Genomic DNA, 27715 nt, shown 5'->3' on the forward strand with positions numbered 1-27715 from the left:
GTGTGGGTTGCCTGTTCCACCACACTGGAGCTGTTATCCAGGCCCAGGCCATGTTCACTGCACTCATAAGTTGATCATTAAAAAGGCAGCCACAAAGAAGGAGGCAGGGCAGGACCATGTACAATTCAGCCAGGAGACAGACAAACAGCAGGAAAAGACCAACATCCAGAAGCTGTAGCGTGGTCTCAGACCACTGCCCTGCACAAATCTCTCTCATCCATTAAATAAGCCTGCAGTCTAACAGACTGTTGAGGCCAGTACAGAGCATTCCCATGATCCTGTTCTGTGAGGTAAAGAACTATGATCAGTACTTCATAACAAACGTGATTTAAAAATAAATAAATAAATAATATTTATTGCCTGTTGGTCTTGAGTTGAAAGCAGAGAACTTTTATAAGATGTTTTCATGGAGGCCTCACTGGCTCCTGGTGAGATTCTCCTCTTAACAAAACCTGTTCTTTTATGAGCTCTTTTCTCCATGAACAGGTTTCTTGTGTAGAACATTTTATTTTGTGAGTAAATCTATTTTACAATCACATTCTTAAAATTATAAGCACTGGTACAAATAAAGGCTTCTAGTGCAGACAGAAAAGCACCAAAATATTCAGGTAGATCGTTAGAACTTTCTACTTTATTTCTTATTTCACAAGTGAATTTCATATCAACTTTCTATAAAAGGGAGGATTTTCAAAGCTGATCTGATCTAAAATGAGTAAATGTTGGTACAGTACTGTAATATCAAGTATCAATGTGGCAAAGAAATGAGTTGCAGGTCACATTTAAATATAAACAGCTAAACAAAACTTGAGATGGCATAAGAGAAAAATATAATATCTTAGATGTTATTAGAAGAGTATTTATACACTTTGTATGATTGTCATTGCATTAGATATCAAATCAAGGGTAACCCTTTACAATAATGTTCCATTTATTAACATTAGTTAACATGAACTAACAATGAACAATACTTTTACAGAATTTATAAACCTTGGTTAATGTTAATTTAAACATATAGTAATACATTTTTCAAATTAAAGTTGTATTTGTTAACATTAGTTAATGCACTATAAACTAACAATGAGCAATTGTATTTTTATTAAACTAACATTAAACAACATTAATAAATGCTGTATATATATATATATATAGTTAATTGTTAGTTCATGATACCTAATGCATTAACTAATGTTAACGAATGAAACCTTAATGTAAAGTTTTACCAAATAAAGAAAGATAGCATACTTTTCAAGAAAAATAACGGGCAAAAAAAAAGATAGATTTTAAATCATAAAAACAATAGAGAGACGGCTGAAAATGAAGATGGAGACTTTCCAGTTGTCAAACTAAGTAAAACATGTTAGATAGTTGATGTGTTGAAATACACATGTGTGAACAGGAAATGATCAACTGAAAATTACATTGGGAACATTTAGTTAAGTAATTGTAAAAATGATATTTTGTATCTGTAAAATGAAATTCATACATTTAAAGGAATATTCCGAGTTGAATACAAGTTAAGGTCAGTCGACAGTATTTGTGCCATAATATTGATTACCACAAACATTTATTTTGACTTGTCCCTCCTTTTCTTTAAAAACAGCAAAAATTTGGTTCCAGTTACATTGTAAGTCAATGGGGCCGATCCGTAAATGTTAAAATACTCACTTTCAAAAGTATATCCTCAAGATGTAAACATTATGCATGTTAACATGATTGAAGTGTGATAAAATCACTTACTAAACTTTTCTGTGTAAAACTATTGTCAAGTTTACAACTTCGTTGCCATAGCGACAACAAACCCTAAAATGATTTTTTAAACAACTTTACAGCTCAAATAATACACAAGTTTTAACAGAAGCATTAATGTGGGGTCCTGGGTAGCTCAGCGAGTAAAGATGCTGACTACCACACCTGCAGCCGCGAGTTTGAATCCAGGGTAGTGATGGGTCGTTCATGAACGATTCGTTCATTTTGAACAAATCTTTTATGTGACTCAGAAGAACGAGCAGTCTCAGAGAGTGATTCGTTTATTTTGTGTTGGCCGTGCATGTACATTGCGCAACCTCCGTTCGTTTGTTACGTGAAAACCGCATAGGCGCTGTACAGGAAACAGAAATGATTAGTTCACCTCTTGAGTCTTCTGGTCCGAGTCGTTCGTTCTTTTTCACGTGACAGCCGTATACGCTATGCAGTGACAAAAGAACGAACGACTCCGACAAGAAAACTCCAGAGGTGAACTAATCATTTCTGTTTCTCATAATTTGTCCTTGGCTGCATTATAATTTTTTCCTTATTGGGACTATAATCAAAGTTGGGGGGGATCTGGCTATTGTAAATGTAACATTTTAATTTAATTCTGCTCAAATGAACGAAATGAACGAAATGACTTGAAAAAAGATTCGTTCATTTTGCTGAACGAGACTCAAAGATTCAAGTCAGTAAAATGATCCGATCTTCCCATCACTAATCAGTGCATGCTGAGTGACAGTCAGGCTTCCTAAGCAACCAATTGGCCCAGTTGCTAGGGTGGGTAGAGTCACGTTGGGTAACCTCCTCGTGGTCTCTATAATGTGGTTCTTGCTCTCGGTGGGGTGCGTGGTGAGTTGTGCGGATGCCACAGAGAATAGCGTGAAGCCTCCACACGCGCTATGTCTCCACGGTAACGTGCTCAACAAGCCACGTGATAAGATGCGTGGATTGAAGTTCTCAGACACCAAGGCAACTTCGATTCGTTCTCCGCCACCCAGATTGAGGCGAGTCACTATGCCACCACAAGGACTTAGAGCGCACTGTGAATTCCAGATTGGGGAGAAAATCTAAAACAAAAAAAACAAAAAACCAGAAGAATTAATGTTAGTGCTTTTATAAAATTATAAGCTGCACATTTCTGCCTCTAAACCCTCCAAAAATTGGCCACATTCACTTCCATTTTAAATGCCTCACTGTAACCTCGATTTTTTTTTGAAAGAAAAGGAGGGACTAGTAGAAATAATTTTTTGTGGTAATCAACATTATACTACAAATGCTGTCGATTAAGCTTAATTTGTATTGAGCCCGGAATATTTATTTAAGTATGCCTGAAGTACACATATACTTTTTGGGTTCACTGTACATGTTAACCGCACTAGCTGTTCTTGTCTAAAGGTGCACCAATAATGAACATACTTTAATGAAATTATCTATTATCTAACGGTCTGAGGACACTTGTCTGCTGCAACAACCAGGAGAGAAACTGCAGACAGGTTTTAAATAACGATTTAAATGAAAACAGTTCGGAATAGAACAGACGCATGTCCTCCGGGTCAGCAGGGGGCAGCAGCGCGATCAACGTGTCTGCAGCGGATCTGTATGTGTCATCTCAAACTCACAGCACAACAACACACTGACACCTCAGTTGGATCTTCTGACCCATTCGGGTAAAACAACACTCGATACCTGCACAAGCTTCACTGACAGACTCATAAAGACATCAAGAGGTGGACCCAGCCCCTTGCACAAGGTTTATGTCGTAGTATCCGCAGGTTTGGGTCTGGTTCCGCCCGAATCATGTCCTGTTGTCTGCTGGAGTTCGGTCGGGTCCAGGAGCTCAGACAGGTGCGAGACTTTCTTTTCCCCAAACAGTACCAATCCGGTCCGGAGGAAAAGAAAACACAAGCAGGTACTGTGTGTGTGGGGGGGTTCTGTAATGTCCAGTTTAATGATGGTTCTTCAGTGATTTATGGGTGTCGGTTCGGGTGTTTGTGGTTTGGGTTTGGTGGTTCTGATATTTGGGGAAAGTGGATTTTGTGGAGAAAATGAAGAATAACATAATCCAGAACTAATAAGTATGTTTGGGTCAGATTTCAGTGAAACCCCAGAAACAAATCAAGCAAAAAGGTGTTTGTGAGGGTTGTGTTTTGCAGATTTGAGTCTTTTGTTGTTCTTAATTTTCTCCACAAAATTCACTTTTCCCAAATACCCCAGTAAAAATACTAACACACAAAGGTTTTTATGAGGGTAATTTTCAGCAGATTTCAGTAAATCCCCAGTAAATATAATGCTAAAATGTTTCTGTGAGGGTTGTGTTAAGCAGATTTTAGTAAAGCCCCAGTAAAAAAAATGGTGCACAAAGGTTTTTGTGAAGTTTATGTTAATGTTTATGGGATAGACAATATCATTAGCTCAGTATAAAAACAAAATACGTATATGTTAAGTCCCCATCATGATATTAAAATGAATCTCTGTGTGTTTTGCTGAGGACTGTGTTGGTAAAACTCAATTTTCAAAAGGTACCTCAGAATGACCTATTCACTACCAGCAGAGAGAGGAGGAGGGAAAAAAGAAAGGGAGGTGTGTTTGTGAATGAGTCATCCTGCAGGAGTCTTGAAATACATGACATTGTTGGTGACGATGAATAAATGAAAGATAAATGGAGACTGAAAAGGAAAGGATTATTGACCGCATGTAAATAAGGTGCAAAGCAGCTGCATTCAAGGTACTTTCACTGAATTGACAGGCCGTTTGTGACTCCGCATCCTTGACCGCAGAGAGAAATGAGCATTCAGGGAATAAAAGAGCGAGAGAAAAGGGAAGCATGTGATATGTCAGTGTGTTTTGAGATGACAAGCTCACAGAGATTAATTTGAATATATTTCACCCTCCCAGACACACACTATTCACAGCATTTCTCCAACCTTATCTCTTTCTCTAGAGAATGAGTTGACGTGGGATGACTCGGACTGGGGCTCCTGGGAGAATCCTGACAGTAAAGAGGATGGAAGTCAGGTTTGTGTTAAAGTTAGTTTACCCAAGAATGAAAATTCTGTCCGTTTTTACTCAACCTTATGTCACTCAAAACCCGTTTTTTCTGTGGAACAAAAAAGTAGACATTTTCAAGAATGTACACACTCCTCTTTTCTTTACAATGACAGTTGTAAAATGACAAAAAAACAAAACAAAGTAGTCCATATGACTTATGTGATATATTCCAGTCTCCTGAAGCCATTCGATAGCTTTGTGAGAGGAACAGACTAAAATTTAAAGGGGGTATGTCATGCTTTTTTTATTTATTTTTTTATTACTTTTCCTGAGGTCCATTAATAATGTTAGTAAAGTTTTTTGCAATAATTCTTTTTAAATTTTAAACTCTGTCTCTGGCCCTCTGACTGAAACGCTCGGTTTTTGTCTCTCTTGCCCTTTAAGACCTCAAAGTAAACGCCCACTGTTATGATTGGTTTGCACATAACACACATCCAACATGAAATAACAATAGCTACTAAGTCAGTGAAACACTTTGCACTCTGAATGTATCAAACTGTTTACTTAAGCCCAGCTGCACCATAAACCATAAATATCAAACAGTCATCAGCAGATGAGACGTTTATGAATTAAACTGGTAATTTAAGGTTTTGAGGTCAGGTCCAATAGTGTTTTTAACTGTGCTTAATCTTTAAATAACAGTTCCTTTTAATCCACACTGTAATGAGCCACACACAAACATGAAACATTCCACAGTATAATCCTGCACTAATACGATCAGAAAATGTTAAAATTCAGCCTCTCATTCTTTTTTGATGTTAGGATGCTTCAACAGAGGCGATGGAGAGGCTATGGTCTTCACAGCCGCGACATACATGTCTGTTTACACACAGGAAAGGAGGTGTTTCTCTCAGCCAGTGACAGCAGTGAACTGGAGCAGAATAATATGTGTTTTGAGAAGTTGAACTTGTTCCACTTTTAAAGCACGGCACACATCACCAGAAATGTATCAAAACGATCAACGATGTCCATCTATTGCATGTTTACATATATTAACAATTAAAAATAGCAAAGATGGCGCTAGAACACTTCCAGGACGCGTTTATGCTAAAAACAGCAAGACTCAGTGCAGCTAAATGAAACAGAATGGGGGTCTCTTTTTAAAAAATTATAACTTGACACAGCATATTTTAATGGTCAAAGACGTCTGTCTGTTTAGATACAGCATTCAGAATAGTCCAGATGGGCACAAGAAGGTGTCCTGTTTAAGTCCCCTTTGGTGTGGAAGAATCTGTCCTGCACACACACACACTCTCTCTCTCTCTCTCTCTCTCTCTCTCTCTCTCTCTCTCTCTCTCTCTCTCTCTCTCTCTCTGTGGGGCTAAGGGTGCGATGATATAAAAGTAGCCGTTGCTGTCGAGGCAGTCATGAATTAATGAGACCCCAAGTGATGTAGGCAAACCACAGAAGTAGAGAATGAGGCATTTTTGCAGCTTGGTTTCAATAAATGCTTATTTTGCACTGGGGAGGAAGTTTTGAGTTCTGAAACTTATAGTATGTTTTTATAGTACAATGACCTCTTATATATATGTCAAAATATCAAGGAAAATTTGATTCCTCAAATTTGACCGTAAAGTCATTATTTAGCAATAATCATCCCCTCTCTTCCCCTCTGATACTTGCTTGCATTCAATTCAAATATCGTCAGGTCTAATGTCATTGAAGGCCAACACCATTGGTTCTAGCATGTGTCAGAATGGAGAACGAAAATTGAAAGCGGCAGTGGAGGGAAAGATTTTCAGTGAAAAAGCTTTACCTTTCAGTCTGTTCCTCCCACAAAGCTATTGTATGGCTTCAGAAGAGTCAGAATATAGTGCATGGACTACTTTTGCATTACTTTTGTGTTTATAAACTAAATTATACAACTGTGAGTATGGACTACCTTTATGGTAAACATCCTTGCATTCACTGCCTTTTTCTGCAATGTTTATCCTGCTCTCATATGCTTTGTGTGTGTTTCTTTGCTACTAGGCTGAGGAGGAGGAACAGCAGCAAAGCTCCCCCTGGCTACAGGACTGTGTGTTGTCTCTCTCCCCCTGCTCGGATCTACTGGTTATCGCTCGAGAACATAAAGCTGCTTTTCTCTCTGGTACACCGACACACATTTGTGCTAATCTCTTTACTAGTGATTATGTATTTAAGTATTACTGATATGTGAATTGATGGATTGATTGGCAGCTAAGTGGCGGACAGATGAGAGTGGGCAAGAGGAGATGGCTCTCACTGTGTCCTGGAGTGGAACGCTAAGTGCTGAGGAAGGGTGAGAAATGGAAGATTTAACGCATTAATTTAGTGGCATTAATTTTATGAAAAATAACGTGTTAAAAACATTGATGCTATTAATCATGCCCCCAATCTGTATATTAATTCCGTAATAAGGAATGTTCCTACCATCGGACCAATTCAAGCTTGATGCACTTATTGTACCTTAAAATTAATGTACCTTAATGTAGCAGTATGTGGCCACCAGCTCCAACTGGACAGGCAAAACACGCTTCGTCAAACCAGCAACAGGCAACACAGCCTTCCACAGATGCACTTTTGCGCTAAAGAAAGCTGCACTATTCCAAAGTCCCTTTCAAGGCAAGTCATTTTACTCATTGGCCATCTTTGGAACACTCCCAGGCAGGCTGGGCAGCTATTTTCTATGAAAACAAGCAACATAAAAGTACAGCTCCTATCTACTTGAATGGGGAAAGGCTGAACTCTCCAAATGGTTGGTCAAGATTACAAATAAAGAACATATTTAAAATCAGCAGTACAATTTGACAACAGTGGTATCATAAACTGTGCTTCTTTAGCTCAGATCACGCTAAAAAACAAACATTTTCAGGCTGGTTCAGCTAATGTACATGCACATTCCAGAGTTGACTTGAGTTGGTGATGTCTGTATCTAAAAGGTGATTGGCTCTTTTACCTGTAAGGCAATACTTTCTTTTCTACATCTGTTGGGTTTTCCAATTTCTCCCATTAATTTTAATACCAGTGGTTTGTCTCAGGCTAAATAGTCTCTGACTGAGCACAACAGAATGCAGGGATCTTTTCCAATGCATTTCAAACTACATTTAGCTTGCCACAGCATTCTAAAAACACAGCATTTATTGCTAGAGACATTGAAAACGAATGAAACACAATGCAACCAAAATGAGACCCTCTAAAACAGTCTGCGAACTTTAAATAAATCCGACCGCTCATCCACTAAAAACTTCACAGATATTGAGAATCATTCACGTTGTATGAGATGACAAAGCAGAGCACTAATCTACCGTGAACTATGCAGCACATGTAAATGATATATTTATATAATTAAAATCACAGCATTTGTGCTTTAATCTCAGCTCAGCTTTATTTATATTGCATTTAAAACAACAGAGTTGACCAAAGTGCTTCACAGTAATACAATTTAAAGCATAATATTTAAAAATGACCACATACACAAACACCAGTAATCTAAAATACAAACACTCCAAAACTGTGCCCTACATTTTATTTGTCAGACTCAAAGGCCAGACGTGACTTAAAAGTCTTTAATGATCACACTGGGCTGTGTCGGGAACTTTTTATCTGGATAAGTGATGCTTCCAGCAAAAAACACACGTCATAAAAAAAGCACGATTCAAAATAAAAACTAGATGCATAAAATTGAAGAAATTGAATAAAAATATATTACAACTGTATAGTAAAATGTAATATTCACTGTAATAATAATAATAATAATAGTTAATAAAAATATCACAAGCAATACAGCTGTTGAAAAGTTTGGCAAAAAAAAAATGCAATGAAATTCTGGAAAGTTCTGGAAAATAATATTAATTATTAAACTGTAATTATTAAATAATTCAAAATAACTAAACTGGTGTGTTCAATAGCACATTATAATATTAGCATATGTTTTCTGTGGTATCAAAATTGGTATCGAGAACCATGAAATTTCACTGATATCGGTACTGACTACTGAAATTTTGGTTCCGTGATAACACTATAATATTTATAATCATTTTATATAATTATGTTTATTTGGGGGTCTTTCTCAGTAAATATTGAAATGTGATTAATTAGATTCATTAATTGCCACATAATGGAATTATTTTGATAGAATTTTTTTTTTTTATCAGTTGACAGCCCTATATAGCAACAAGACTGAAGAATGCAGTAAAGCAGTGTTTTGAGTGGAGGGGTGTGTAAAGGTTGCTTTAGAGAGTTTGTAGGTTGTTTATTAATTATTATATTTAATAATTTAATAATATAAAAGATGGAGTGATAAGAGACAGAAAAAAGAAATCTAAAGCAATGAGAACTGTTTATTATTCTTATTCATTGGTTCACAATTTTCCATCTTTTTTTTCTCTTTTTTTTTTTTTTTTTTTTTTGTCACAGGGAGTGTATTAGTAGTGTTATCTGTATTCCACTGGCCAGCCAGAAGAGGTGAGAGCATCACAGACATACACACACACTCTCCTGCGTGCAGAGATCTACTCTTTCACGTAAGTGCTCATTGAGTTTTTTGTATGTTTATGTGTTTAGGAGTTCTACCGGCCGCCCCGATTGGACCTGTATTGTTATAGGATTTACCTCAGGTTATGTCCGTTTCTACACAGAGGTACTGTGATATATTCTGACCCACCTTGTGCCTTAAACAGTAATGTGTTTCCTGAGCACACAAAATGTCATATTTAATCACTATGCGAGCACTACCAGCACAGCAGGCAACCTCCTGGTCTTAGTCACCCATTGTGTATGTGTGTGTGTTGTAGAGTGGTGTTCTCCTGTTATCTCAGCTCTTGCATGAAGACCCTGTACTGCGACTCAAATGTCGTACTTATGAGATTCCAAGACACCCTGGAGTCACTGAGCAGGTACAGATGCACACAATTACAGTGACATTTTCTAATTCCCTGATTCCTGTACTGAGAATTTATGTGTTAAGATTGGCTGTTTAAAATGTTTTGTTCTCTTTCAGCATGAGGAGCTGAGTATTTTGTACCCAGCAGCTCTGGTCACCATTGATGGCTTTAGTCTCTTCCAGTCTTTACGTGCATGTCGAAACCAGGTCGCCAGAGGTAAGAGAGTGTGTTTGTCTGAATGTTTGTGTAGTTTTAAAGAAATGTATGTGTAATTTAAATGAAAGACACATGTTTAGGTTTGTACTTTCAGTATACAGGAAATATTAACCATTTGTGTTTTTTCAAGAGTGTTTGTGTGTGCGCGCACGCGTGTGTGTGTGTCCTTTTACTTCTCATTTTCTTCACACTTTACATTCTCTGTCTCTATAACTTTGCCTTTTAGCTGCTGCAGCAGGAAGTGATGTCATCCAGCCTCCACCACTGGCCTATAAGAAATGGGGGCTACAGGACATGGACACAATTACAGACCATTGCAGCTTAGGTGAAAAATAGAGACTACTTGACTCTTAAAGTTTATTTTTTCCTTGTGATCCACATGGAGGGCAGCATTTAAAAAAAGAATACCAAAGTGCAGTAGAGAAACTGTTAATTTGATGAGTGTAATTTTTTGGGATGTTAAAATACTTTATTTTTTCCCAGGAATAGTTCCATAAATAAAAAAAATTCTATCATAATTTACTCACCCTCATGCCATCCCAGATGTGACTTTCTTCTGCAGAACACAAACAAAGATTTTTAGAAGAATATTTCAGTTCTATAGGTCCATACAATGGAAGTGAATGGTGGCTAGAACTTTGAAGGTCAAAAAATCACATAAAGGCAGCATACAAGTAATTCATATGACTCCAGTGGTTAAATCCATGTCTTCAGAAGTGATATGATAGGTGTGGGTAAGAAATAGATAATTTTTCACTGTACATTTGTCATTCCAGTCTTTAGGCTTTATCATGATTTCAAGCTCGATTACACTTCCTAGTTTATGACGCATGCACGAGCACTAGATTGTGAAATGAAGTGTAATCAAGCTTGAAATCATGATCGCCAAGGAGACTGCTGATGTCAAGAATTATAGTGAAAAATGTGTTTATTTTGGTCTGTTCTCACCCAAAACTGATTGGATCGCTTCAGAAGACATAGATTAATACACTGGAGTCGTATAAATTACTTTTATGTTCCATTTATGTGCTTTTTGGAGCTTCAGTGTTTTGGTCACCATTCACTTGCATTGTGTCAGAGTGCTACAGAGCCAAGATATTCTTCAAAAAATCTTAGTATGTGTTCATCAGAAGAAAGAGAGTCATACACATCTGGGATGGCATGAGGATGAGTAAATGATGAGAGATTTGTAATTTTGGATGAACTATTCCTTTAATATGCAGAGACCACCATAACCCAGAAAAGATTGAACCTTGAAACCTGTTTTAAAACAAAATAATCTTTGCAATTCTGTTTGGTGTTGCCAGTGGCACAGAAATTACACACTTAACCTTTAATATACTGAAAGATTGTATATCTCTCTCTCTTTCAGGCATTACGACTCTGAGTGTGTTTGATCAAATGAAAAATGCCTCTATCTTAGGGGGATTTCATGCTTCAGTTAAAGGAAGCCCTCCTGCTATGAGTCAGTATATTACAGTGGGAGGAGGGCCTTATACTGGCTTTTATTACGCTATAGAGGTACAAACACACAGTATCTTTTCTTTCTTCTGTTCTCAGGGTCTATGGGTTGTTTATCATCTGTTACTGTGTTAAACAGTTAAATTCTTGTTGATTATAACCAGTTTTGCTGTCTCCTCTCAGGGCAGTTCTCAGCCTCTTCTCTCCCATGTGGCTCTGGCTGTGGCCAGTAAACTCACATCAGCTTTGTTCAGTGCTGCCAGGTCTGTGTGTGTGTGTGTGTGTGTGTGTGTGTGTTAGGTTATAGCTGTTTGCTCTTTCCAGCACTGGCCTGTCTTGTTCACTCTCACTTACATTTTTTCTTTTTCCTCTAAACTTACGCTCTCCGTCTTAACTCTTGTTTTTGTCCTCAGTGGTTGGTTGGGCTGGAAGAGTAAAAATGAGGAGGAGTCAGTGCAGAAACAGAAGCCAAAGGTGGAGCCGGCCACACCCCTTCCTGTTAGGTAATTCCACGTACACACTTCCTCACAACATGTGCTATCTTTGCTATTTAACCTAAACGTCCTAATTTTTCTGGTCTACCCCAAAACCCATACATTTCACATTTATACTGTGTCCTTACCAGTTCCCAGCGACAAGTAATTTGTCTGTCCTCGCTAACAGCAAAAATACTGCACAATAGTCAATTAAAATGTTTGATGATTAAAGGAATAGTTCACCTAAAAATTTAAATTTTCTCATCATTTACTCATCCTCATGCCATCCCAGATTTGTATGACTTTCTTTTTTCTGCTGAACACAAACAAAGATTTTTAGAATATTTCAGCTCTGTTGGTCCATACAATGCAAGTGAATGGTGGCCAGAAATCTGAAGTTCCAAAAAGCACATTAAAGGCAGCATAAAAGTATTCCATAAGACTCCAGTGGTTAAATCCATATCTTTTAAAGTGATATGATACTGTAGGTGTGGGTGAGAAACAGATTGATATTTAAGTCCTTTTTTACTATAAATCTCCACATGCGAATTTCAGATGTGGAAGTGAAAGTGGAGATTTATAGCAAAAAAGGACTTGAATATTGATCTGTTTCTCAACCACACCTTTCATATCGCTTTTGAAGACATAGATTTAACCACTGAAGTCATATGGATTACTTTAATGCTGCTTTTATATGCTTTTTGGATGTTCATATTTCTGGCCACCATTCACTTGCTTTGAAAGGAACTGAGATATTCTTCTAAAAATCTTCTATTGTACTCAGCAGAAGAAAGAAAATCATACACATCTGGGATGGCATGAGGGTGAGTGAATGATGAGAGAATTTTTGGGTGAACTATCCCTTTAATATAAAGCTATGTGGAGCATGATATTGGACCAATGAGATTTCACCATGGTTGGAGCTACCCAGCACGATGTCACAGAAATAGAAACCAGGCAACCAACAAAATGGCCTGTTGCTTGTCGCAGTTATGGCTGGTTAGGACAAAAATGTATATTTTTATGGAAGAGATAACTGTTAGCACTTGATGCTTTATTGCGTCATGTCTAATTTGGAGAGCAACATTTTTTCTGCTTTCATCAGATTTGGTCTCCCTGATTCTCGTCGACATGGCGAGTCTATCTGTCTTTCTCCATGTAACACTATGGCTGGAGTCACAGACGACTTTGGCAGAGTCACGCTGCTAGATGTGGCACGAGGCATCACTATCAGGATGTGGAAGGGTGAGGGAGAGAAAGTAAAACAGGTCACAGTGTATGAGAATTGTTCGTAACTGGACTTATATTCATACTCTTAGTATGTTTTTGTGTGTGTGTGAAGGCTATCGTGATGCTCAGCTCGGGTGGGTTCAGGTATCAGAGGCTTTTGGGGAGAGAGATACAGCCACTTCTCCCTCCATGCCCCGCCGCCATGCCCAGTTTCTTGTGATTTACGCCCCACGGAGGGGCATTTTAGAGGTCTGGGGAACTCAGCATGGACCTCGTGTGGGGGCTTTCACTGTAGGCAAACACTGCAGGTACATGCATACACAAACATTTAAAAGCTACAAAAATATTGTCCTGCTTACATTCATTTGAACATGCATATTCATATACCCTCCCTCTTTCAGGATGCTGTATGCGGGTCACAGGTTAATGGGTGTGAACAGTGTAACCAGTCAGGGTTGGCAGATACACACACAGCAGGTGTGTCTGTTTGACCCTGTCAGTGGAGCTCTGAGAGCCATCACCATACCATTCCACCTGGCACTCAGGTACACACACATTCATGCATGAATATTCATGAACACACACAATGCAGGTGAGAACAGATGTGTGTTTTCTCTGTTGTTCAGTGATAAGAAGAGCGAGCGTGCTAAAGACATGCACTTGCTGAGGAGACTCACCTCTCTACTCAGGAGCAGGGAAGTGGAGCCAGGTCAGGCCCCATTTTATTAATATTCTTGAGAGCTCCTCCATATGCAACATGACCTCCTCATTAATATTCATAAAGAGATTTTAATAAGTAAAATCATCAACATTGAAATCAACCATCAGTTCTAAACAGTAGGTCAGGTTTTATCTTTTGTTCGACCTGTACTGCACTGATTTATCCTCATATTTGTGTTGACCTTTGACCTTTTATTGACAGCTCTGTTTGAGAGTGAAGCACAAAGTGTGCTACTGGACATTAAACATCCAGCTCTTAAAAAACAGGTTAGTAGAACACATATACACATGCTTGTACACAAAAATATTTATGAAGTGCTTTTGACATACCGTAAATTGATACATATTATAACGAGATCTGATTGATTGACAGGCTTTGGAGTCGCTGTTGTCCAATAAGAATGCACCAGTGTCCTGTTTGACTGGTGTTACTCATGCATTATTGGACAGCTTGAAAGAACAAGGTAATATTTGTGGTCCTTACTGGGTGAAGTTTATTTGTGATGTTTAAAAATCAAATCAAAATCAAATCAAATCACTTTATTGTCACACAGCCATATACACAAGTGCAATGGTGTGTAAAATTCTTGGGTGCAATTCCGATCAACATAGCAGTCGTGACAGTGATGAGACATATACCAATTTACAATAACATCAAATTAACACAACACAATTTAAACATCTGTTATACACATAATTACACTCAACAGTATACAAATAATAACAATACGCACTATATAGATACACATTATTCAATAAAAATAAAAAAATAAAAATATATAAAAAAGTATATATATATAGAATGTACAGTATTGTACTGTATTGACATTCAGGCTGTCGGTTGATAGTCAGTTGTTAAGAAAGAACATAATATAATAATAATAATATAATTTATGACAGTCCGGTGTGAGATATAAGAGTAAGGGTAATAAAGTGCAGTGCTGATGTATTTGATCGTGGGAGATCAAGAGTTCAAAAGTCTGATTGCTTGGGGGAAGAAGCTATCATGGAGTCGGCTGGTGCGGGTCCTGATACTGCGATACCGCCTACCTGATGGTAGCAGTGAGAACAGCCCATGGCTAGGGTGGCTGGAGTCTCTGATGATCCTCCGAGCTTTTTTCACACACCGCCTTGTATATATTTCCTGGAGGGAGGGAAGCTCATCTCCGATGATGTGTCGGGCAGTTCGCACCACCCTTTGCAGTGCTTTGCGGTTGTGGGCGGTGCTATTGCCGTACCAGGCGGAGATGGTATGTAGGTTTAATTTATTTCTTGTGTGTATTTTTAATAGATCCTGAAGCAGTGGATGAGTCTTTGTTGCAGTTCTGCTCATCACAGCTCAAACTGCTTCAACTCTACAAAGACGTCCAACTACTGCACACACCAGATACATCACCCACTGAACCTGAACATGTGAGTAACACGTACTGTACACACTTCACCTGATTAACCTAAACTAGTGTACAGTGGGTTCCAAAAGCCTATAACCACATTGAAAATCTGGGATTCAAAATCTGTTTTAAACCTGGAAATAAACAGGATTTAGGATGTTGAACATTTTAAAGAAACATTAGGATGTAAAGTGAATGAGACATATTTAAGATTCTGCACTGTTTCTAGGACACTAATCAAATAAACAAATTTGTGACATTGACCATGTTAAATCATTTGTACAAAAGGTCAGATCTCCTTGCTTCCATTGAAGCACACAAGATGCTCTTTGAACATTCTCAAATCATGCTTGCATAACATGGATCATCCACAAACTTGTGGAGTCCATGCCAGCTTTTGTGGAGTGCATGCTGTCATTAAAAGGATAGTTCACCAAAAAATTAAAATTCTCTCATCATTTACTTACCCTCATTCCATCCCAGATGTGTATGACTTTCTTTCTTCTGCAGAACACAAAATACATTTTTTAGAAGAATATTTCAGCTCTGTAGGTCTATACAATGCAAGTGAATGGTGGCCAGAACTTTGAAGGTCCAAAAGCATATAATAGTAGCATAAACATAATCCATATGTCTCCAGTGGTTAAATCCATATCTTTGCAACCGATATGATAGGTGTGGGTGAGAAACAGATGAATATTTAAGTCCTTTTTTTACTATAAATCTCCTCTTTCACTACTGGGCAGGGAGGAGAATTTATAGTAAAAAAGGACTTAAAAAGGAATTCTAATTACATTAGAAAAATGTAAAATAGAAGCATTTTCACTACTAGACCCCACTGGATGTTCTTCACAAGATAATTATTTAATTAATTTCCTCTTCTCTCCTCTCTCTACAGCTATCATTCTCTGGCATTGAGGAGGATCTGGCTCGAGTTAGGCCAGTCTTGCAGCGATACACAGAGATGAACTCTCGGCCCTATGTCTCATTCGCTCAAGATTCTGGTGGTCCGCTGCCAGTCCGAACATTTCTGTCTCAGTTGGATTGGGTGAACGGAGAGCTCAGAGTGATCAAACAGCCAAATACGGACTGGACCCAACTGGGTAAAACAGTTCACTGCAACATGTTTATTTAATGTATTATATGTCATATAAATGATTGACTTTTCAAGTATGTTGTTCAAGTATTCATTTTTAGTGGTTACAAATTGAAGCTTGATCATTGAGGATATGTGATTTTGTATGTGTTGCAGGTAGTTTTCTGTTCTGGGGTTGTCTTTCTGGTCAGAGTGTATTACAGAGAGTGTGTGAGACTTTGCAGGAAAGTGGCATCAGTCCTCAACAGTTACTGGTAAGAGAGAGATGAAAGTGATGGAAAGATATCAAAGGAAGGGGTTGGGACAGTAAAGTAATAGATTATTACAGATTTGCAATGTTTTTTGAAGATCTCTGATGTTGATTTTGTGTGTGTTTGTTTCTCTCTCTCTCCCTGGCAGTCTTTGCTCTTATCTGTTTGGCTGAACAGAGAGAAGGAGATACTAAAGTGTTCAGATGCCGTTTCAAACCTGCACACATTGATGTCCACACTTAGCTCCATGAAAGGTGTGGATAATAATCTTTATCCCTCTCATGTACATATAGTATTTGTGCTCCACATTGGTATTATGCTTCTATCCTCTGTATTACCATGTTGTTATTTTTTTTATTGTGCTTGTTTGTGTGTGTGGCAGGAGCGGTGGAGGAGTCGTGGGACGGGCAGTGTGTCTCTCCCTGGTGGCAGCAGGTGCGCACGGCATGTGTTCAGTCTGAGAGTGCGGCCGCTGCACTACTGGCTGCTCTAGTCTCTCATCGTGTAGCCAAGAGTGCCATCACCAAACTGGCCGAGAGCAAGGTTCGTGTCTAACTCTCTGTTTGAATTGAAGAAGACATTCAAGAATGTTGTCAGAACATGTCAGTCAGTTGGCCTCTTCCACGGAGGGCGGTGTGCGGTTCTTGACCAGAAGAAGCTGCGAAGTGAACCAGAATTTATAACAAGTTTATTTCTCTCGTGTGTAGTTTCAAGAGGAGTGGGAGTGTGTATCTCTGGAGTTGGAGCAGTGGGTGGTGTGTATAAAGCAGTTGGAGGATGTTCTTGCTCTGCAGACGCTGCTCTGCCTGCCGCCTCCTCAGGGCTCTACAGGGGGTGCTGTTTCTCGCTGCTCAGTCAAAACACTATTAGAAAGTGGCAGAGGTATGCAAGTTAAAATCTAGTGGTGTCAGTCGATTCAAATTTTCAATTGCGATTAATCGCATAATTTTTCTTAGTTAATCGCAATGAATCTCAGATTTTGAAAGTGCTAAAATTTTTATTTATATATACTTTTCTTGTCAAAATGCATTTATTTCCATTTTAGGAAAGAAGGCAAAATAATATGTAACAATATAATGCTTTATTTTTTTTTTTTTTTAAATTTTGGGGATTTTTTCCCCTTTTTCTCCCAATTTGGAATGCCCAATTCCCATTGCGCTCTAAGTCCTCGTGGTCGCATAGTGATTCGCCTCAATCCGGGTGGCGGAGGACGAATCCCAGTTGCCTCCGCGTCTGAGACAGTCAACCCGCACATCTTATCACGTGGCTTGTTGAGCGCGTTGCCACGGAGACATAGCCATCCACCGCGGCAACCACGCTCAATTCACCATGCACCCCACCGAGAACAAACCACATTATAGTGACCACGAGGAGGTTACCCCATGTGACTCTACCCTCCCTAGCAACCGGGCCAATTTGGTTGCTTAGGAGACCTGGCTGGAGTCACTCAGCACGCCCTGGGATTTGAACTAGCGAACTAGCGAACTCCAGGGGTGGTAGCCAGCGTATTTTACCACTGAGCTACCCAGGCCCCAACAATATAATGCTTTATTAACATTTTCCAAACAAAGCCTTCCACAGTATAAAGATAGAAATGCACTAAATTCAAGAAACATTAAACATTTCTCAAAGTCTAAGTGGGAGTTTGACTAATTAAAAGAACTAGTCCCCACATATGTTGCATATTCATTGCAATGGGCATTAAATCTCTTAAACTTTCATCCTCCCCAATATTAATCTTCCAGTAGACTCTGGCAATTGTAAATATCAGTTGTAAAGCCGAGTTGATAATTTGCGTCAGAGCGTCAATGCCAAGCGTCAAGATTCGCTTTGAACTCCACTAGAAAAGCGCTTGCAGACAACATCTCATTCTGCGTTTTCGTGATAGTTAAGACTTGACCTGCTTCTGTGGTAATTAAATTGCACCTTACAGAGGCTGCAAAGTACTTGCTTTCTGTCACAAGTCCCATTTAGGCTTGTTTTGTAAATACAAATAGCATTAAGAGGTCCTTTCCCATTGCTGCAGTGTGTGTGTTGTGCATCAGTGTAATGACTCCAGGCAGACACATCGCAAAGGTTCCGCCCTAGTCCTACCAGTGTTTTTGCTGGTTTATTCTTTATTAACAGTAAATGCGTTAAATGCGATTATGAAAATCGTTAATGTTTGTTAATTTTGGCAGCTCTACTAAAAACATATTGATGCTGTCATATAAATTTTAGATTAAAATATTAAACACACTAGATGTTATAGTGTTTCAGATTGTCATTCTCTCACTCTCTTTTAGGGGGTGTAGCAGACTGTGTTTCTAAGTTGATCTTCAGGCAGGGCGTGCCTCCAGACCTCCTGAGAGATATTCTACAGCGTAGGAGGAAGAATCAGCCCACAGAACAGCCACTACAGCAAGGAGAGGAGGAGAGACTGGAGGGTAATCATGGAGATTGTCAATCATACCCGATCATGTGATTTAGATGCTATAAAGTTTTGAAAATTATTCAGTTGTTCAGTATCAATAGTGGTTTGCATTCCAACTGATTCTTTAAGCTGTGTGTGTGTTTTATTGTTGACTGAAGCATCTGTGTTTATGTTTCTCAGAGCTGCTGGAGTGTGTGTGTCAGCGATTCCCAAACTCTCTCTCTCCTGATGTGCTGTTTGCTCACTGTAGCTGGGAACATGTGGTCCAGTGGAACAAAGACCCAGAGGTAAAGACGTCAAACAAGATGGAGAAATGTCAGCCAATCACAAGTCACTTAATCTCTCGCTCTTTCTTTGCAGGTGGGGCAGTATTTAGAGTGGTCAGTGGAATTTTTAAAGATGATCTCCAACCCTCACATCCAGTTGGGTAGGAGACATTGATAAAAAGGACATATTTAGTCAAAATGAAAGCCGGTTATTTATTGGTAGAGAAGTGGGTGAGAAGAGCAGGTGTCTTGACACTCACATGGGAATGATATCCCTGTAACTCTTTCTTGTGTGTTTCTTTGTCTCAGGTATTTCTGCCATGATGTGGCATACCTTCATTGTAAAGCGGTTTTCAGCTGCTGCCTTCCTAATGGAAAAGGTGTGTTTGTGTGTGTGTTTGCTTTTGCTCTTTTTCTGTTATGTTGACATTGATTGACAGTCAAATATTGACTGTGTGTGTTTCTGTAGGTGGGGAAGGCACCCAAAGACCGACTGTGCAGACGGGTACGAGGCCTTGCACAGCACATAAGACTCAAACTTTTTTTGTAGAAAAGAAACTCTGTCCTGTAGTTGTTTCATTTTAGATTAATGTGTGCATGTTTGTGTCTCTGTCTTTAGGATGTAGGAATGGGAGACGCAGCTGTGAGGAGTTTCCTGGGCTCCTGTGTGCAGTTACTCCAGGCTCTGATGGAGGTCTCCTCTTCTTCTTTTCTTCCTTATTTTCCTTTTTTCTCCAGAGTAAGGACTGATTAAACAGAGGATGCATGGACGAAGGCATGCCTTTAAAGGGATAGTTCACCCAAAAATGAAAATTCTGTCATCATTTACTTACCCTCATGTTGTTTCAAACATGTATTAATTTCTTTCTTTCATGAAACACAAAAGGAAATGTTAAGCAAAATGCTAGCCTTAGTCACCATTCACTTTCATTGAATTATTTTAGGCTAACATTGCCTAGTTCATTTTTGGGTTAACTATCCCTTTAATTATTCTTCATTTTATAGATCATTCTACCACTAGGGATGTCATCAAATATTGATATATCGATTATTGATCGGTATGTTATTTTAGCAATATATTTTTGAGGCATTGACGTATTAAAAATAGCCTACAATGATTAGAAATGGCAACGTTTATTATGCAATATCTCTCTGTGTGTAGCCTTGCATAGGTCTTTCATTCATGCTGTCAAACCACAAAAAGACAGTTGTAACAGAAAATACATTGTGTAGGCTATATGAAAGATACATATAAACAATATATCATCCAGTGATGGCTAGAGTAAATAATCTTTGTCCTTCTATAATGATTTGGGTAAAATTTAATGGAAAAATATGCGAGTTGCGCTCCGTGGCACTGCAGAATTTTGACGCTGAGCATTGCCGTTGTGTGCGTGCCCTCATAGAAAATAATTTTTTCAAATATTAGCACATGCCATGTCCTCTGCCAAATGCGTCTGGTGTGTGGACCCACCCCCATTTACCCTGGCGCTCACACATTACCAAAGTTGTGTTCAGAATTATATTTGAAACGACAAAGACTATTGCCTTATTTATATCTGGAAAAAATCCCGATATGCATATCAGTAACCATTGGGAAAACCTTCTGATTATAAATGCGTGAAAAATCCCAAGCCTGTCATTGTATAGTTAGTCAATGGATTAGGTTAAAAAGTGGCTGGAAAACTGTTCTAAACTTTCCTGAACTTTTCTTTCTCTCAGGCAGATTCCGGGGTGGAGGATGTGTCTGCTCCAGATGTGTGCGTAGAGGAAGTATGGAGCAGTGCTGAGGGTCCAGTCTCTATAGTGGAGTTAGCTGTGGATCAGAGATCTGTTCACTATCCTCTGGTCCAACATCATTGCGTGTTAGCATCGCTGCTGCATGCCGCCATGACCTTCTCTCTGCGCCTTAAACCACTCAGTCTGTTCGACAGCAAGGTGAGAATACCGCTGTATGGATACATATAGGACAACACACACTCTTACTTGTGTATACACACATAGATAGTTAAATGAAAGTTTTCATAAACACTGGGAATGTGCTCGAAGCCTAACACCTTATTCGGAAAGACACGAATAATGACTTCAAAACGAATAATGGGTTCTACCGAATATTAGAATCAAAAAAAATTTGTGAAGCCGGTAAGCCAACGAGCACAGGAATGGAGCGATATTTTATGCAATGGTGAGTCTGTGAAGCCAGTATGACTAAAGTATAAACTTTTTGAATTAAAATGTGCACAGTGTGATTTTAAATTCAAATGGGATGGCCATGTGGCTGTCTCCATTTATTTTGCGCATTTCAGAAATCTGAGCTTGTCAAGAGTAACACTGTCTAAGATTCTATATCATATATATAATCCACTTTTCAAAATGTCTATGTTAATGTTTAAAACCTTTCAAACGAGAGATAACGATAACATGCTTCTAGAATGCTAACATGCCAGGTGAAAGTTAAGTAGCCATGTCAGAAATATATTATTATTGCATAAAACAAATCTAATCCTCAAAATAATTTAATCATCCCAAATATGAGACGGTCCCTGTGGCCTTGGTGACGGTAGTCCCCGAGAGGGTGGAGCTCAGGCCAGAGGTGACACTCAAACCTAATCAGTTCACCCCGGTCCCATGTGGAGACCACCTCTCACCGTCGCAGCTCACAGAGGTAGCCAAGTTGCAAGCGGAATTCACAGACATGTTCTCGCCTCTCCCCGGTCGCACAAACCTCATAGAGCAACACATCGAGACCACCCGGGCGTTTGTAGCTGCCCCTATCATCTTCCTGAACACTAAAAAAAGGTTGTTCAGGGAGAATTAGAGGCAATGCTCGAGATGGGCGTAATAGAAGAGTCACACAGCAATTGGGCCAGCCCAGTGGTTCTGGTACCTAAGAGCGATGGGAAGGTCCGATTTTTTTGTGGACTATCCAAAAGTGAACGTGGTGTCTAAATTTGATGCATAACCAATGACAAATTGCTTGATCGGTTGGGTGCAGCTCAATTTTATTCGACACTGGATTTAACAAAGGGTTATTGGCCGATCCCTTTAACTCCAATCTCCTGAGAAAAAAACTGCGTTTTCCACACAGTTTCATGACCCTTCCATTAGGTTTGTTTGGGGCCCCGCCACCTTCCAGTGTCTCATGAAAAAAATTCTCAGGCCACATACGACTGCTTATCTAGATGGTATCATCATTTATAGTAATGATTGGTGGCACATGCAGCATCTGAGAGCTGTCGTGAGATCACTGCGATGGGCGAGGCTCATGGCCAACCCAAAGAAGTGTGCAGTTGGGCAGGTGGAAGTTTGGTATCTGGGGTTCCACTTGGGCCACGGGCAGGTGCGTCCCCAAATTAACAAAACCGCAGCGATCGTGGCCTGCCAAGTGCCCAAGACCAAAAAGGACGTGAGACGTTTCTGGGGCTGGCTGGATACTAAGAAATCAGTATAAATACAGCAGAAAATGTATTCACTTTGACAGTGAATATACTTGCAAAAAGAATAGCCGCGCTCTGCAACGTACCTGCATGGCTCATCTGATTAACTGTTAAGCGACCACTTCTTACGAGTCTTGCTGAGAATTGCTTCCAATGATCTTCATGGGGAACATGAATGAAGTAGGCTCCTATGACAGTGGTTTATATAGGGAGGTGGGTATCCCTTATCACTGCTGTGATTGGTCTGTCAACTGACAGACTGGGTGTTATTGGTGCTTCCAGGATCATCCACGCCCGAGGCATTACCCATAGTGAGATACTGAATGAATGTTAGAAAGAGAACCTTAAAGTCCTAAAACGACTGTAAAAATTACGATTTGAACAACTTTACAGCTCAAAAAATAAATGAGTTTTAATAGAAGAATTCATGTATGTGCTTTTATAAAATTATAAGCTTCACATTTCTGGTTTTAAACCCTTTCATTGAAAGTGCCTCATTGTAACCTCAATATTTGTTTTTTTTAAATAAAAGGAGGGAGTCGTTGAAATTAATTTTTGTGGTAATCAACATTATGCCTTAAATGCTGTTGATTGAGTATAACTTGTATTGAACCCGGAATATTCCTTTAATGTTGTGTGGAGTTGGTTCATTTTCTTCGTATTATGTTTCAAATATGCCTGTATTGGAAGGGCTGCATGATGTAAGCCAATCGCAACAGTGGGCCTTTAAAAGGGCCAGGCAGCTTAAAACAGAGCGTTTCAGACAGAGGGCCAGAGACAGGGTGGAAAATTATTATATATGAATAAATTATGACTGTTTGGTGCAAAAAAACTTTACAAACATCCTAAGTGGACCTCAGGGAAGATAATAATTAAAAAAAAAAAACAATAAGAGTATGAGTATTAACCCCTTTAAGTAATTCAAAAGATGATTTTTGTAGCAATATCAACCATCCCTACTGTGTTGTACTTTTAAGAAGTCATGCAATCCACAGTTGACAACACATATTCAGCTTCATCTGGTAAAAAAAAAAAAAAAAAATTATATATATATATATATATTTAGATACAGAAATATACAGATAATGGGTTTGCTGCACACCCCTAATAAACACATACCTTAATGTGGGTAACACAGATTTCAATCCAACCTGCATAAAAAAATTTAAAAAATCATTTAGAATCTGATGACTTTAGCCAGAGTTTTGTAATCCTTAAATTCTCTTAATGTTCTCATTATAATTGTCTTTTGTCATCTGCTGTCCTTTGCAGGGCAAGAATGCATTCTTCAGAGATTTGATCTCCATTCAGTTGCTGCCCAGTGGCGACATGGACCCCAACCTGGTGGCTGTGAGACAAGAGGTGAGACAGTGCACCTCAGCAATGGAGGAACGAATGAAAGCATGTTTTATTTGTTAATTGTTTATACTGATAAAAGTGGTTTTTAATATCACATATTAACAGATTCTTAAATAATGGCAAGTAGGGCTGGATACAGATTTCCCGATTCGATTCCGATTCACAAGCTCTCGATTTGATATCAATTAATATGGGTATATTTCAGCTATAATGTCCCTTTTGCTTACATATGAAAGAAATTCTCTCCCAGCTAATGCTGTTAATTATACAGGAGATCTTCTAACTAGGTACATTACGAAAATATTAATTTTACTAATTATATTTTAGTAGTTTTTCATCATTTTGGTCACATTTTGGCTTTTTAAAACTGAACAAATCCATATATTTAATCAATAAATAAAATATTATATTTCATATTATGTTTTGTTACATGATTATTGTTTAATTGCATAATTTGTACTGTTTACATTAATTTGTTGAACACGTGCTAAAATCAGTACTGTCTCTTTAACAAACCCGGCATTTCTGTAAAGAGCGTCTGTAGATGAGCGCATGTTAATGAGACGGGATTCAAATGGCTTTATCTTATCTGTGCTATGCATGATTAGAGTTATGGAACAACTTTTACTATGAACACACAGTGAAAGGATCTCGCTGCTGAATACTTCAATATACTGCACAATTACTGGTGTAATGTAAACATTTACCAGACAGTTGTCAAATATATAGAGTACATTTTAGTCGCATAGCGCAAAATTTGGTTGCAAATGTGAGTGATTTCCTCTCATTGTAGTGGAGGGTTGCGCATAGAGTAAAGGTTCGATCTTGGGATTTAAGAATTGATATCAAGATCTTTCAAATAAAGATCGCGATGCATCGGAAAATCAATATTTTTACCCATCCCAAATGGCATGGGTTAATGAAAGTTTATTGCACTGGTCTGAAACCAAAATTTATATATTATTGTCTTGTGTGTGTGTAGTTTTTGATGAATGTATTAACAGGCTGGGTAAAGGCTCTAGCAGAAGCTGAGGAGAATGGTGTCAAGCACAGCGGCACTGAAGACGTGTGGCCATCTGTATGTATGGAGCTCACGTCTCTACTGCAGGTCAATACTGATATACTGCGCAGACACCTCGTCTGTGAGCTTTACAACCAGGGCCTGGACCTATGGGCAGAGGAGGCAAGAACAGACTTTCTCTGTCTTTCATTTCTCCTTTTTTTCTTGTTCACTTTCGTTCATTTGTTCAGTCTTTTTCTGTTCATTTGTGCGTTTTATTTTTTCATTTCTATTCTGTTTTGTTTCTTCTTTTGATTTTTTTTTTCATTTGTTCTTTCATCCATTTGTTTGTTCATTCTTTTTCCATGCATTAATCTATTTCTTAATTCGCTCATTTGTTTATTCTGTTTTTGTTTTTTTATTCTCCCCTTTTTGGAAAAAATTCCCAATGCTAAGTCCTCCTGGTGGCGGAGGTTGAATCTCAGTGGCCTCCGCATCTGAGACAGTCAACCCGTGCATCTTATCATGTGGTTTGTTGAGCGTGTTACTGCGGAGACATAGCGCATGTGGAGGCTTCACGCCATTCTCCGCGGCATCCACGTACAACTCGCCACGCACCCCACTGAGAGCGAACCACATTATAGCGACCAGGAGGAGGTTTCCCCATGTGACTCTACCCTCCCTAGCAACCGGGCCAACTTGGTTGCTTAGGAGACCCGGCTGGAGTCAGTCAGCACACCCTGGATTCAAACTCCTGACTCCAGGGATGGTAGTCAGCGTCTTTACTCGCTGAGCTACCCAGGCCCCCTATTCTTTTGTTTTATGTATTTCATCTGTTTGTTCCTTCTATTATTTTATTTCTTAATTCATTCTGTTTCGTCCATTTGTTCATTTTCTTCTTTCTTTTTCAGGTGATGATGGAGGTGGAGGATAAGGATGTTTTGGGCTCTCAGCTCCTGGTGTTGATGGGTCAGAGGCTCTCTTTCTCTCTGCTCCACTCACAGTCACAGACCAAACCCAACATGGAGCTGCTGGCCCGTCTGCCGCCCACCCTATGCACCTGGCTGAAAGCTATGGTAAGAACACACACCCTCACACCCTTCTACACCGATCAGCCACAACATTAAAACCACCAGCCTAATATTGTGTAGGTCCCCCTCGCGCCGCCAAAACAGTGCCAACCCGCATCTCAGAATAGCATTCTGAGATTATATTCTTCTCACCACAGTTGTACAGAGCGGTAACCTGAGTTACCATAGACTTTGTCAGTTCGAACCAGTCTGGCCATTCTCTGCTGACCTCTCTCATCAACAAGGCATTTCCATCCACAGAACTGCCCCTCACTGGATGTTTTTTGGCACCATTCTGAGTAAATTCTAGAGACTGTTGTGTGTGAAAATCCCAGGAGATCAGCAGTTACAGAAATACTCAAACCAGCCCGTCTGGCACCAACAATCATGCCGCAGTCCAAATCATTGAGATCACATTTTTTCCCCATTCTGATAGTTGATGTGAACATTAACTGAAGCTCCTGACCCGTATCTGCATGATCTTATGCACTGCTGCCATACGATTGGCTGATTAGATAATCGCATGGATGACTGTTGGTGCCAGACGGGCTGGTTTGAATGTTTCTGTAACTGCTGATCTCCTGGGATTTTCACGCACAACAGAATTTACTCCGAATGGTGCCAAAAACGAAAAACATCCAGTGAGGGGCAGTTCTGTGGACAGAAATGGTTCAGACTGGTTAGAACTGACAAAGTCTATGGTAACTCAGATAACCGCTCTGTACAATTGTGGTGAGAAGAATATCATCTCAGAATGCTATTCTGAGATGCGGGTTGCTTTTATGGCGGCACGAGGGGGATCTGCACAATATTAGGCAGGTGGTTTTAATGTTGTGACTGTTCGGTGTATAATCTTTGATAATCTTTTACTCACACCCATAAATTGTGTTTGTTAGAACCCCAGTGAGCTGCGCTGTCCTTCAGTACCTTTGTCTCAGAGCAGTCGACTGATCAACAAAGTCATTGAGATGCTACCAGAAAACCATACACAGTACAGCTTTGCCCTCCAGCTACTGGAGGCTGTGGACTCTTTACAGGCAGAGCCCTGATATGGAGAGAATAACTCATGTTTCATTTTTTATAAACCAGACTAAAATCCATCATCATCATTAGTAATCTGCTTTATTTAGCAGGGTTACATTTTTCCTCCCAGCTATCACTAAAAAAAAACATTTCCAGACACTAGCACCTCCTGTGGTTGTGCTGTCCCACAGTGCCCCATGCAGCTTGGACATGCCGGGGGGTGCAGTCAGGGGTAAAGAGCCTGAAGTCTCTGCCCAAAAGAGTATTATTAGATTAAAAACAATGTACAGTAGTGTACATGTAATTAAATGAGACTGGGGAAGGTTTTAAAGAATATTGTGCTATAATCAGTATAATCAAAATATTACGGAATAATATTGTATAATATTTTGTATTTCAAATTGTAGATGTTCTAATTGTACATTTATCCTGCCAATCAAAAATTTGTATGAAATGTCTCATGCTGTTTATTAGTAAACAAGCACTAAATATCTGTCACCTTTTATTGTACTTTCCAACTGTACTGAACTGTTTCTCTCTCAAGTCTGTAGAGCTGAGAGATTTTATGCAGTCCTGTACCAGCTGTGCCTGGCTACTAAGATAATGCAAAGTTAACCATGATACCAAAAATAAAGACAATTTTCAAGATGTATTTCACAGTGTTC

The 27715-nt window shown here is 39.1% G+C and overlaps 1 protein-coding gene across 6 annotated transcripts; it reads left to right on the plus strand.

The window, feature by feature from the left end:
* The first annotated feature begins 3324 nt into the window (after positions 1 to 3324).
* On the plus strand, positions 3325 to 27702 carry LOC127454850 (rab3 GTPase-activating protein non-catalytic subunit-like). Of its 6 annotated transcripts, XM_051722313.1 has the most exons (36): positions 3326 to 3658; positions 4691 to 4764; positions 5560 to 5638; positions 6769 to 6886; positions 6976 to 7057; positions 9175 to 9222; positions 9322 to 9397; positions 9552 to 9653; positions 9758 to 9857; positions 10084 to 10182; positions 11230 to 11378; positions 11502 to 11581; positions 11732 to 11821; positions 12900 to 13039; positions 13137 to 13332; positions 13426 to 13569; positions 13651 to 13733; positions 13947 to 14011; positions 14118 to 14208; positions 15036 to 15157; positions 16034 to 16238; positions 16388 to 16485; positions 16631 to 16736; positions 16865 to 17025; positions 17190 to 17364; positions 18768 to 18908; positions 19076 to 19182; positions 19256 to 19322; positions 19471 to 19541; positions 19631 to 19666; positions 19781 to 19900; positions 20884 to 21099; positions 23871 to 23960; positions 24940 to 25140; positions 25869 to 26033; positions 26924 to 27702. In XM_051722313.1, the coding sequence occupies exons 2-36, from the start codon at positions 4709 to 4711 to the stop codon at positions 27074 to 27076; spliced, it is 4032 nt and encodes a 1343-aa protein (XP_051578273.1). In that variant the 5' UTR covers positions 3326 to 3658; positions 4691 to 4708; the 3' UTR covers positions 27077 to 27702. The 6 variants fall into 6 exon arrangements, with proteins under 6 accessions (XP_051578270.1, XP_051578273.1, XP_051578272.1 ...); XM_051722310.1 differs by lacking the exon at positions 5560 to 5638 and having other exon boundaries at positions 3325 to 3658; positions 4691 to 4776; XM_051722312.1 differs by lacking the exon at positions 5560 to 5638 and having other exon boundaries at positions 4691 to 4776; positions 19781 to 19855.
* Positions 27703 to 27715: the final 13 nt, after the last annotated feature.

Source organism: Myxocyprinus asiaticus, chromosome 17 (genome assembly GCF_019703515.2).
Source record: "Myxocyprinus asiaticus isolate MX2 ecotype Aquarium Trade chromosome 17, UBuf_Myxa_2, whole genome shotgun sequence".
Lineage (NCBI taxonomy): Eukaryota > Metazoa > Chordata > Actinopteri > Cypriniformes > Catostomidae > Myxocyprinus > Myxocyprinus asiaticus.

Excerpts from the sequence above, each read along its gene's own strand:
- LOC127454850 (XM_051722310.1), top strand. The coding sequence starts at position 3,547 with ATGTCCTGTTGTCTGCTGGAGTTCGGTCGGGTCCAGGAGCTCAGACAG. Across the intron at positions 13,333-13,425 it reads ACTGTAGGCAAACACTGCAG|GATGCTGTATGCGGGTCACA; the intron begins GTACATGCATAC and ends TCCCTCTTTCAG. Across the intron at positions 23,961-24,939 it reads TGGTGGCTGTGAGACAAGAG|TTTTTGATGAATGTATTAAC; the intron begins GTGAGACAGTGC and ends GTGTGTGTGTAG.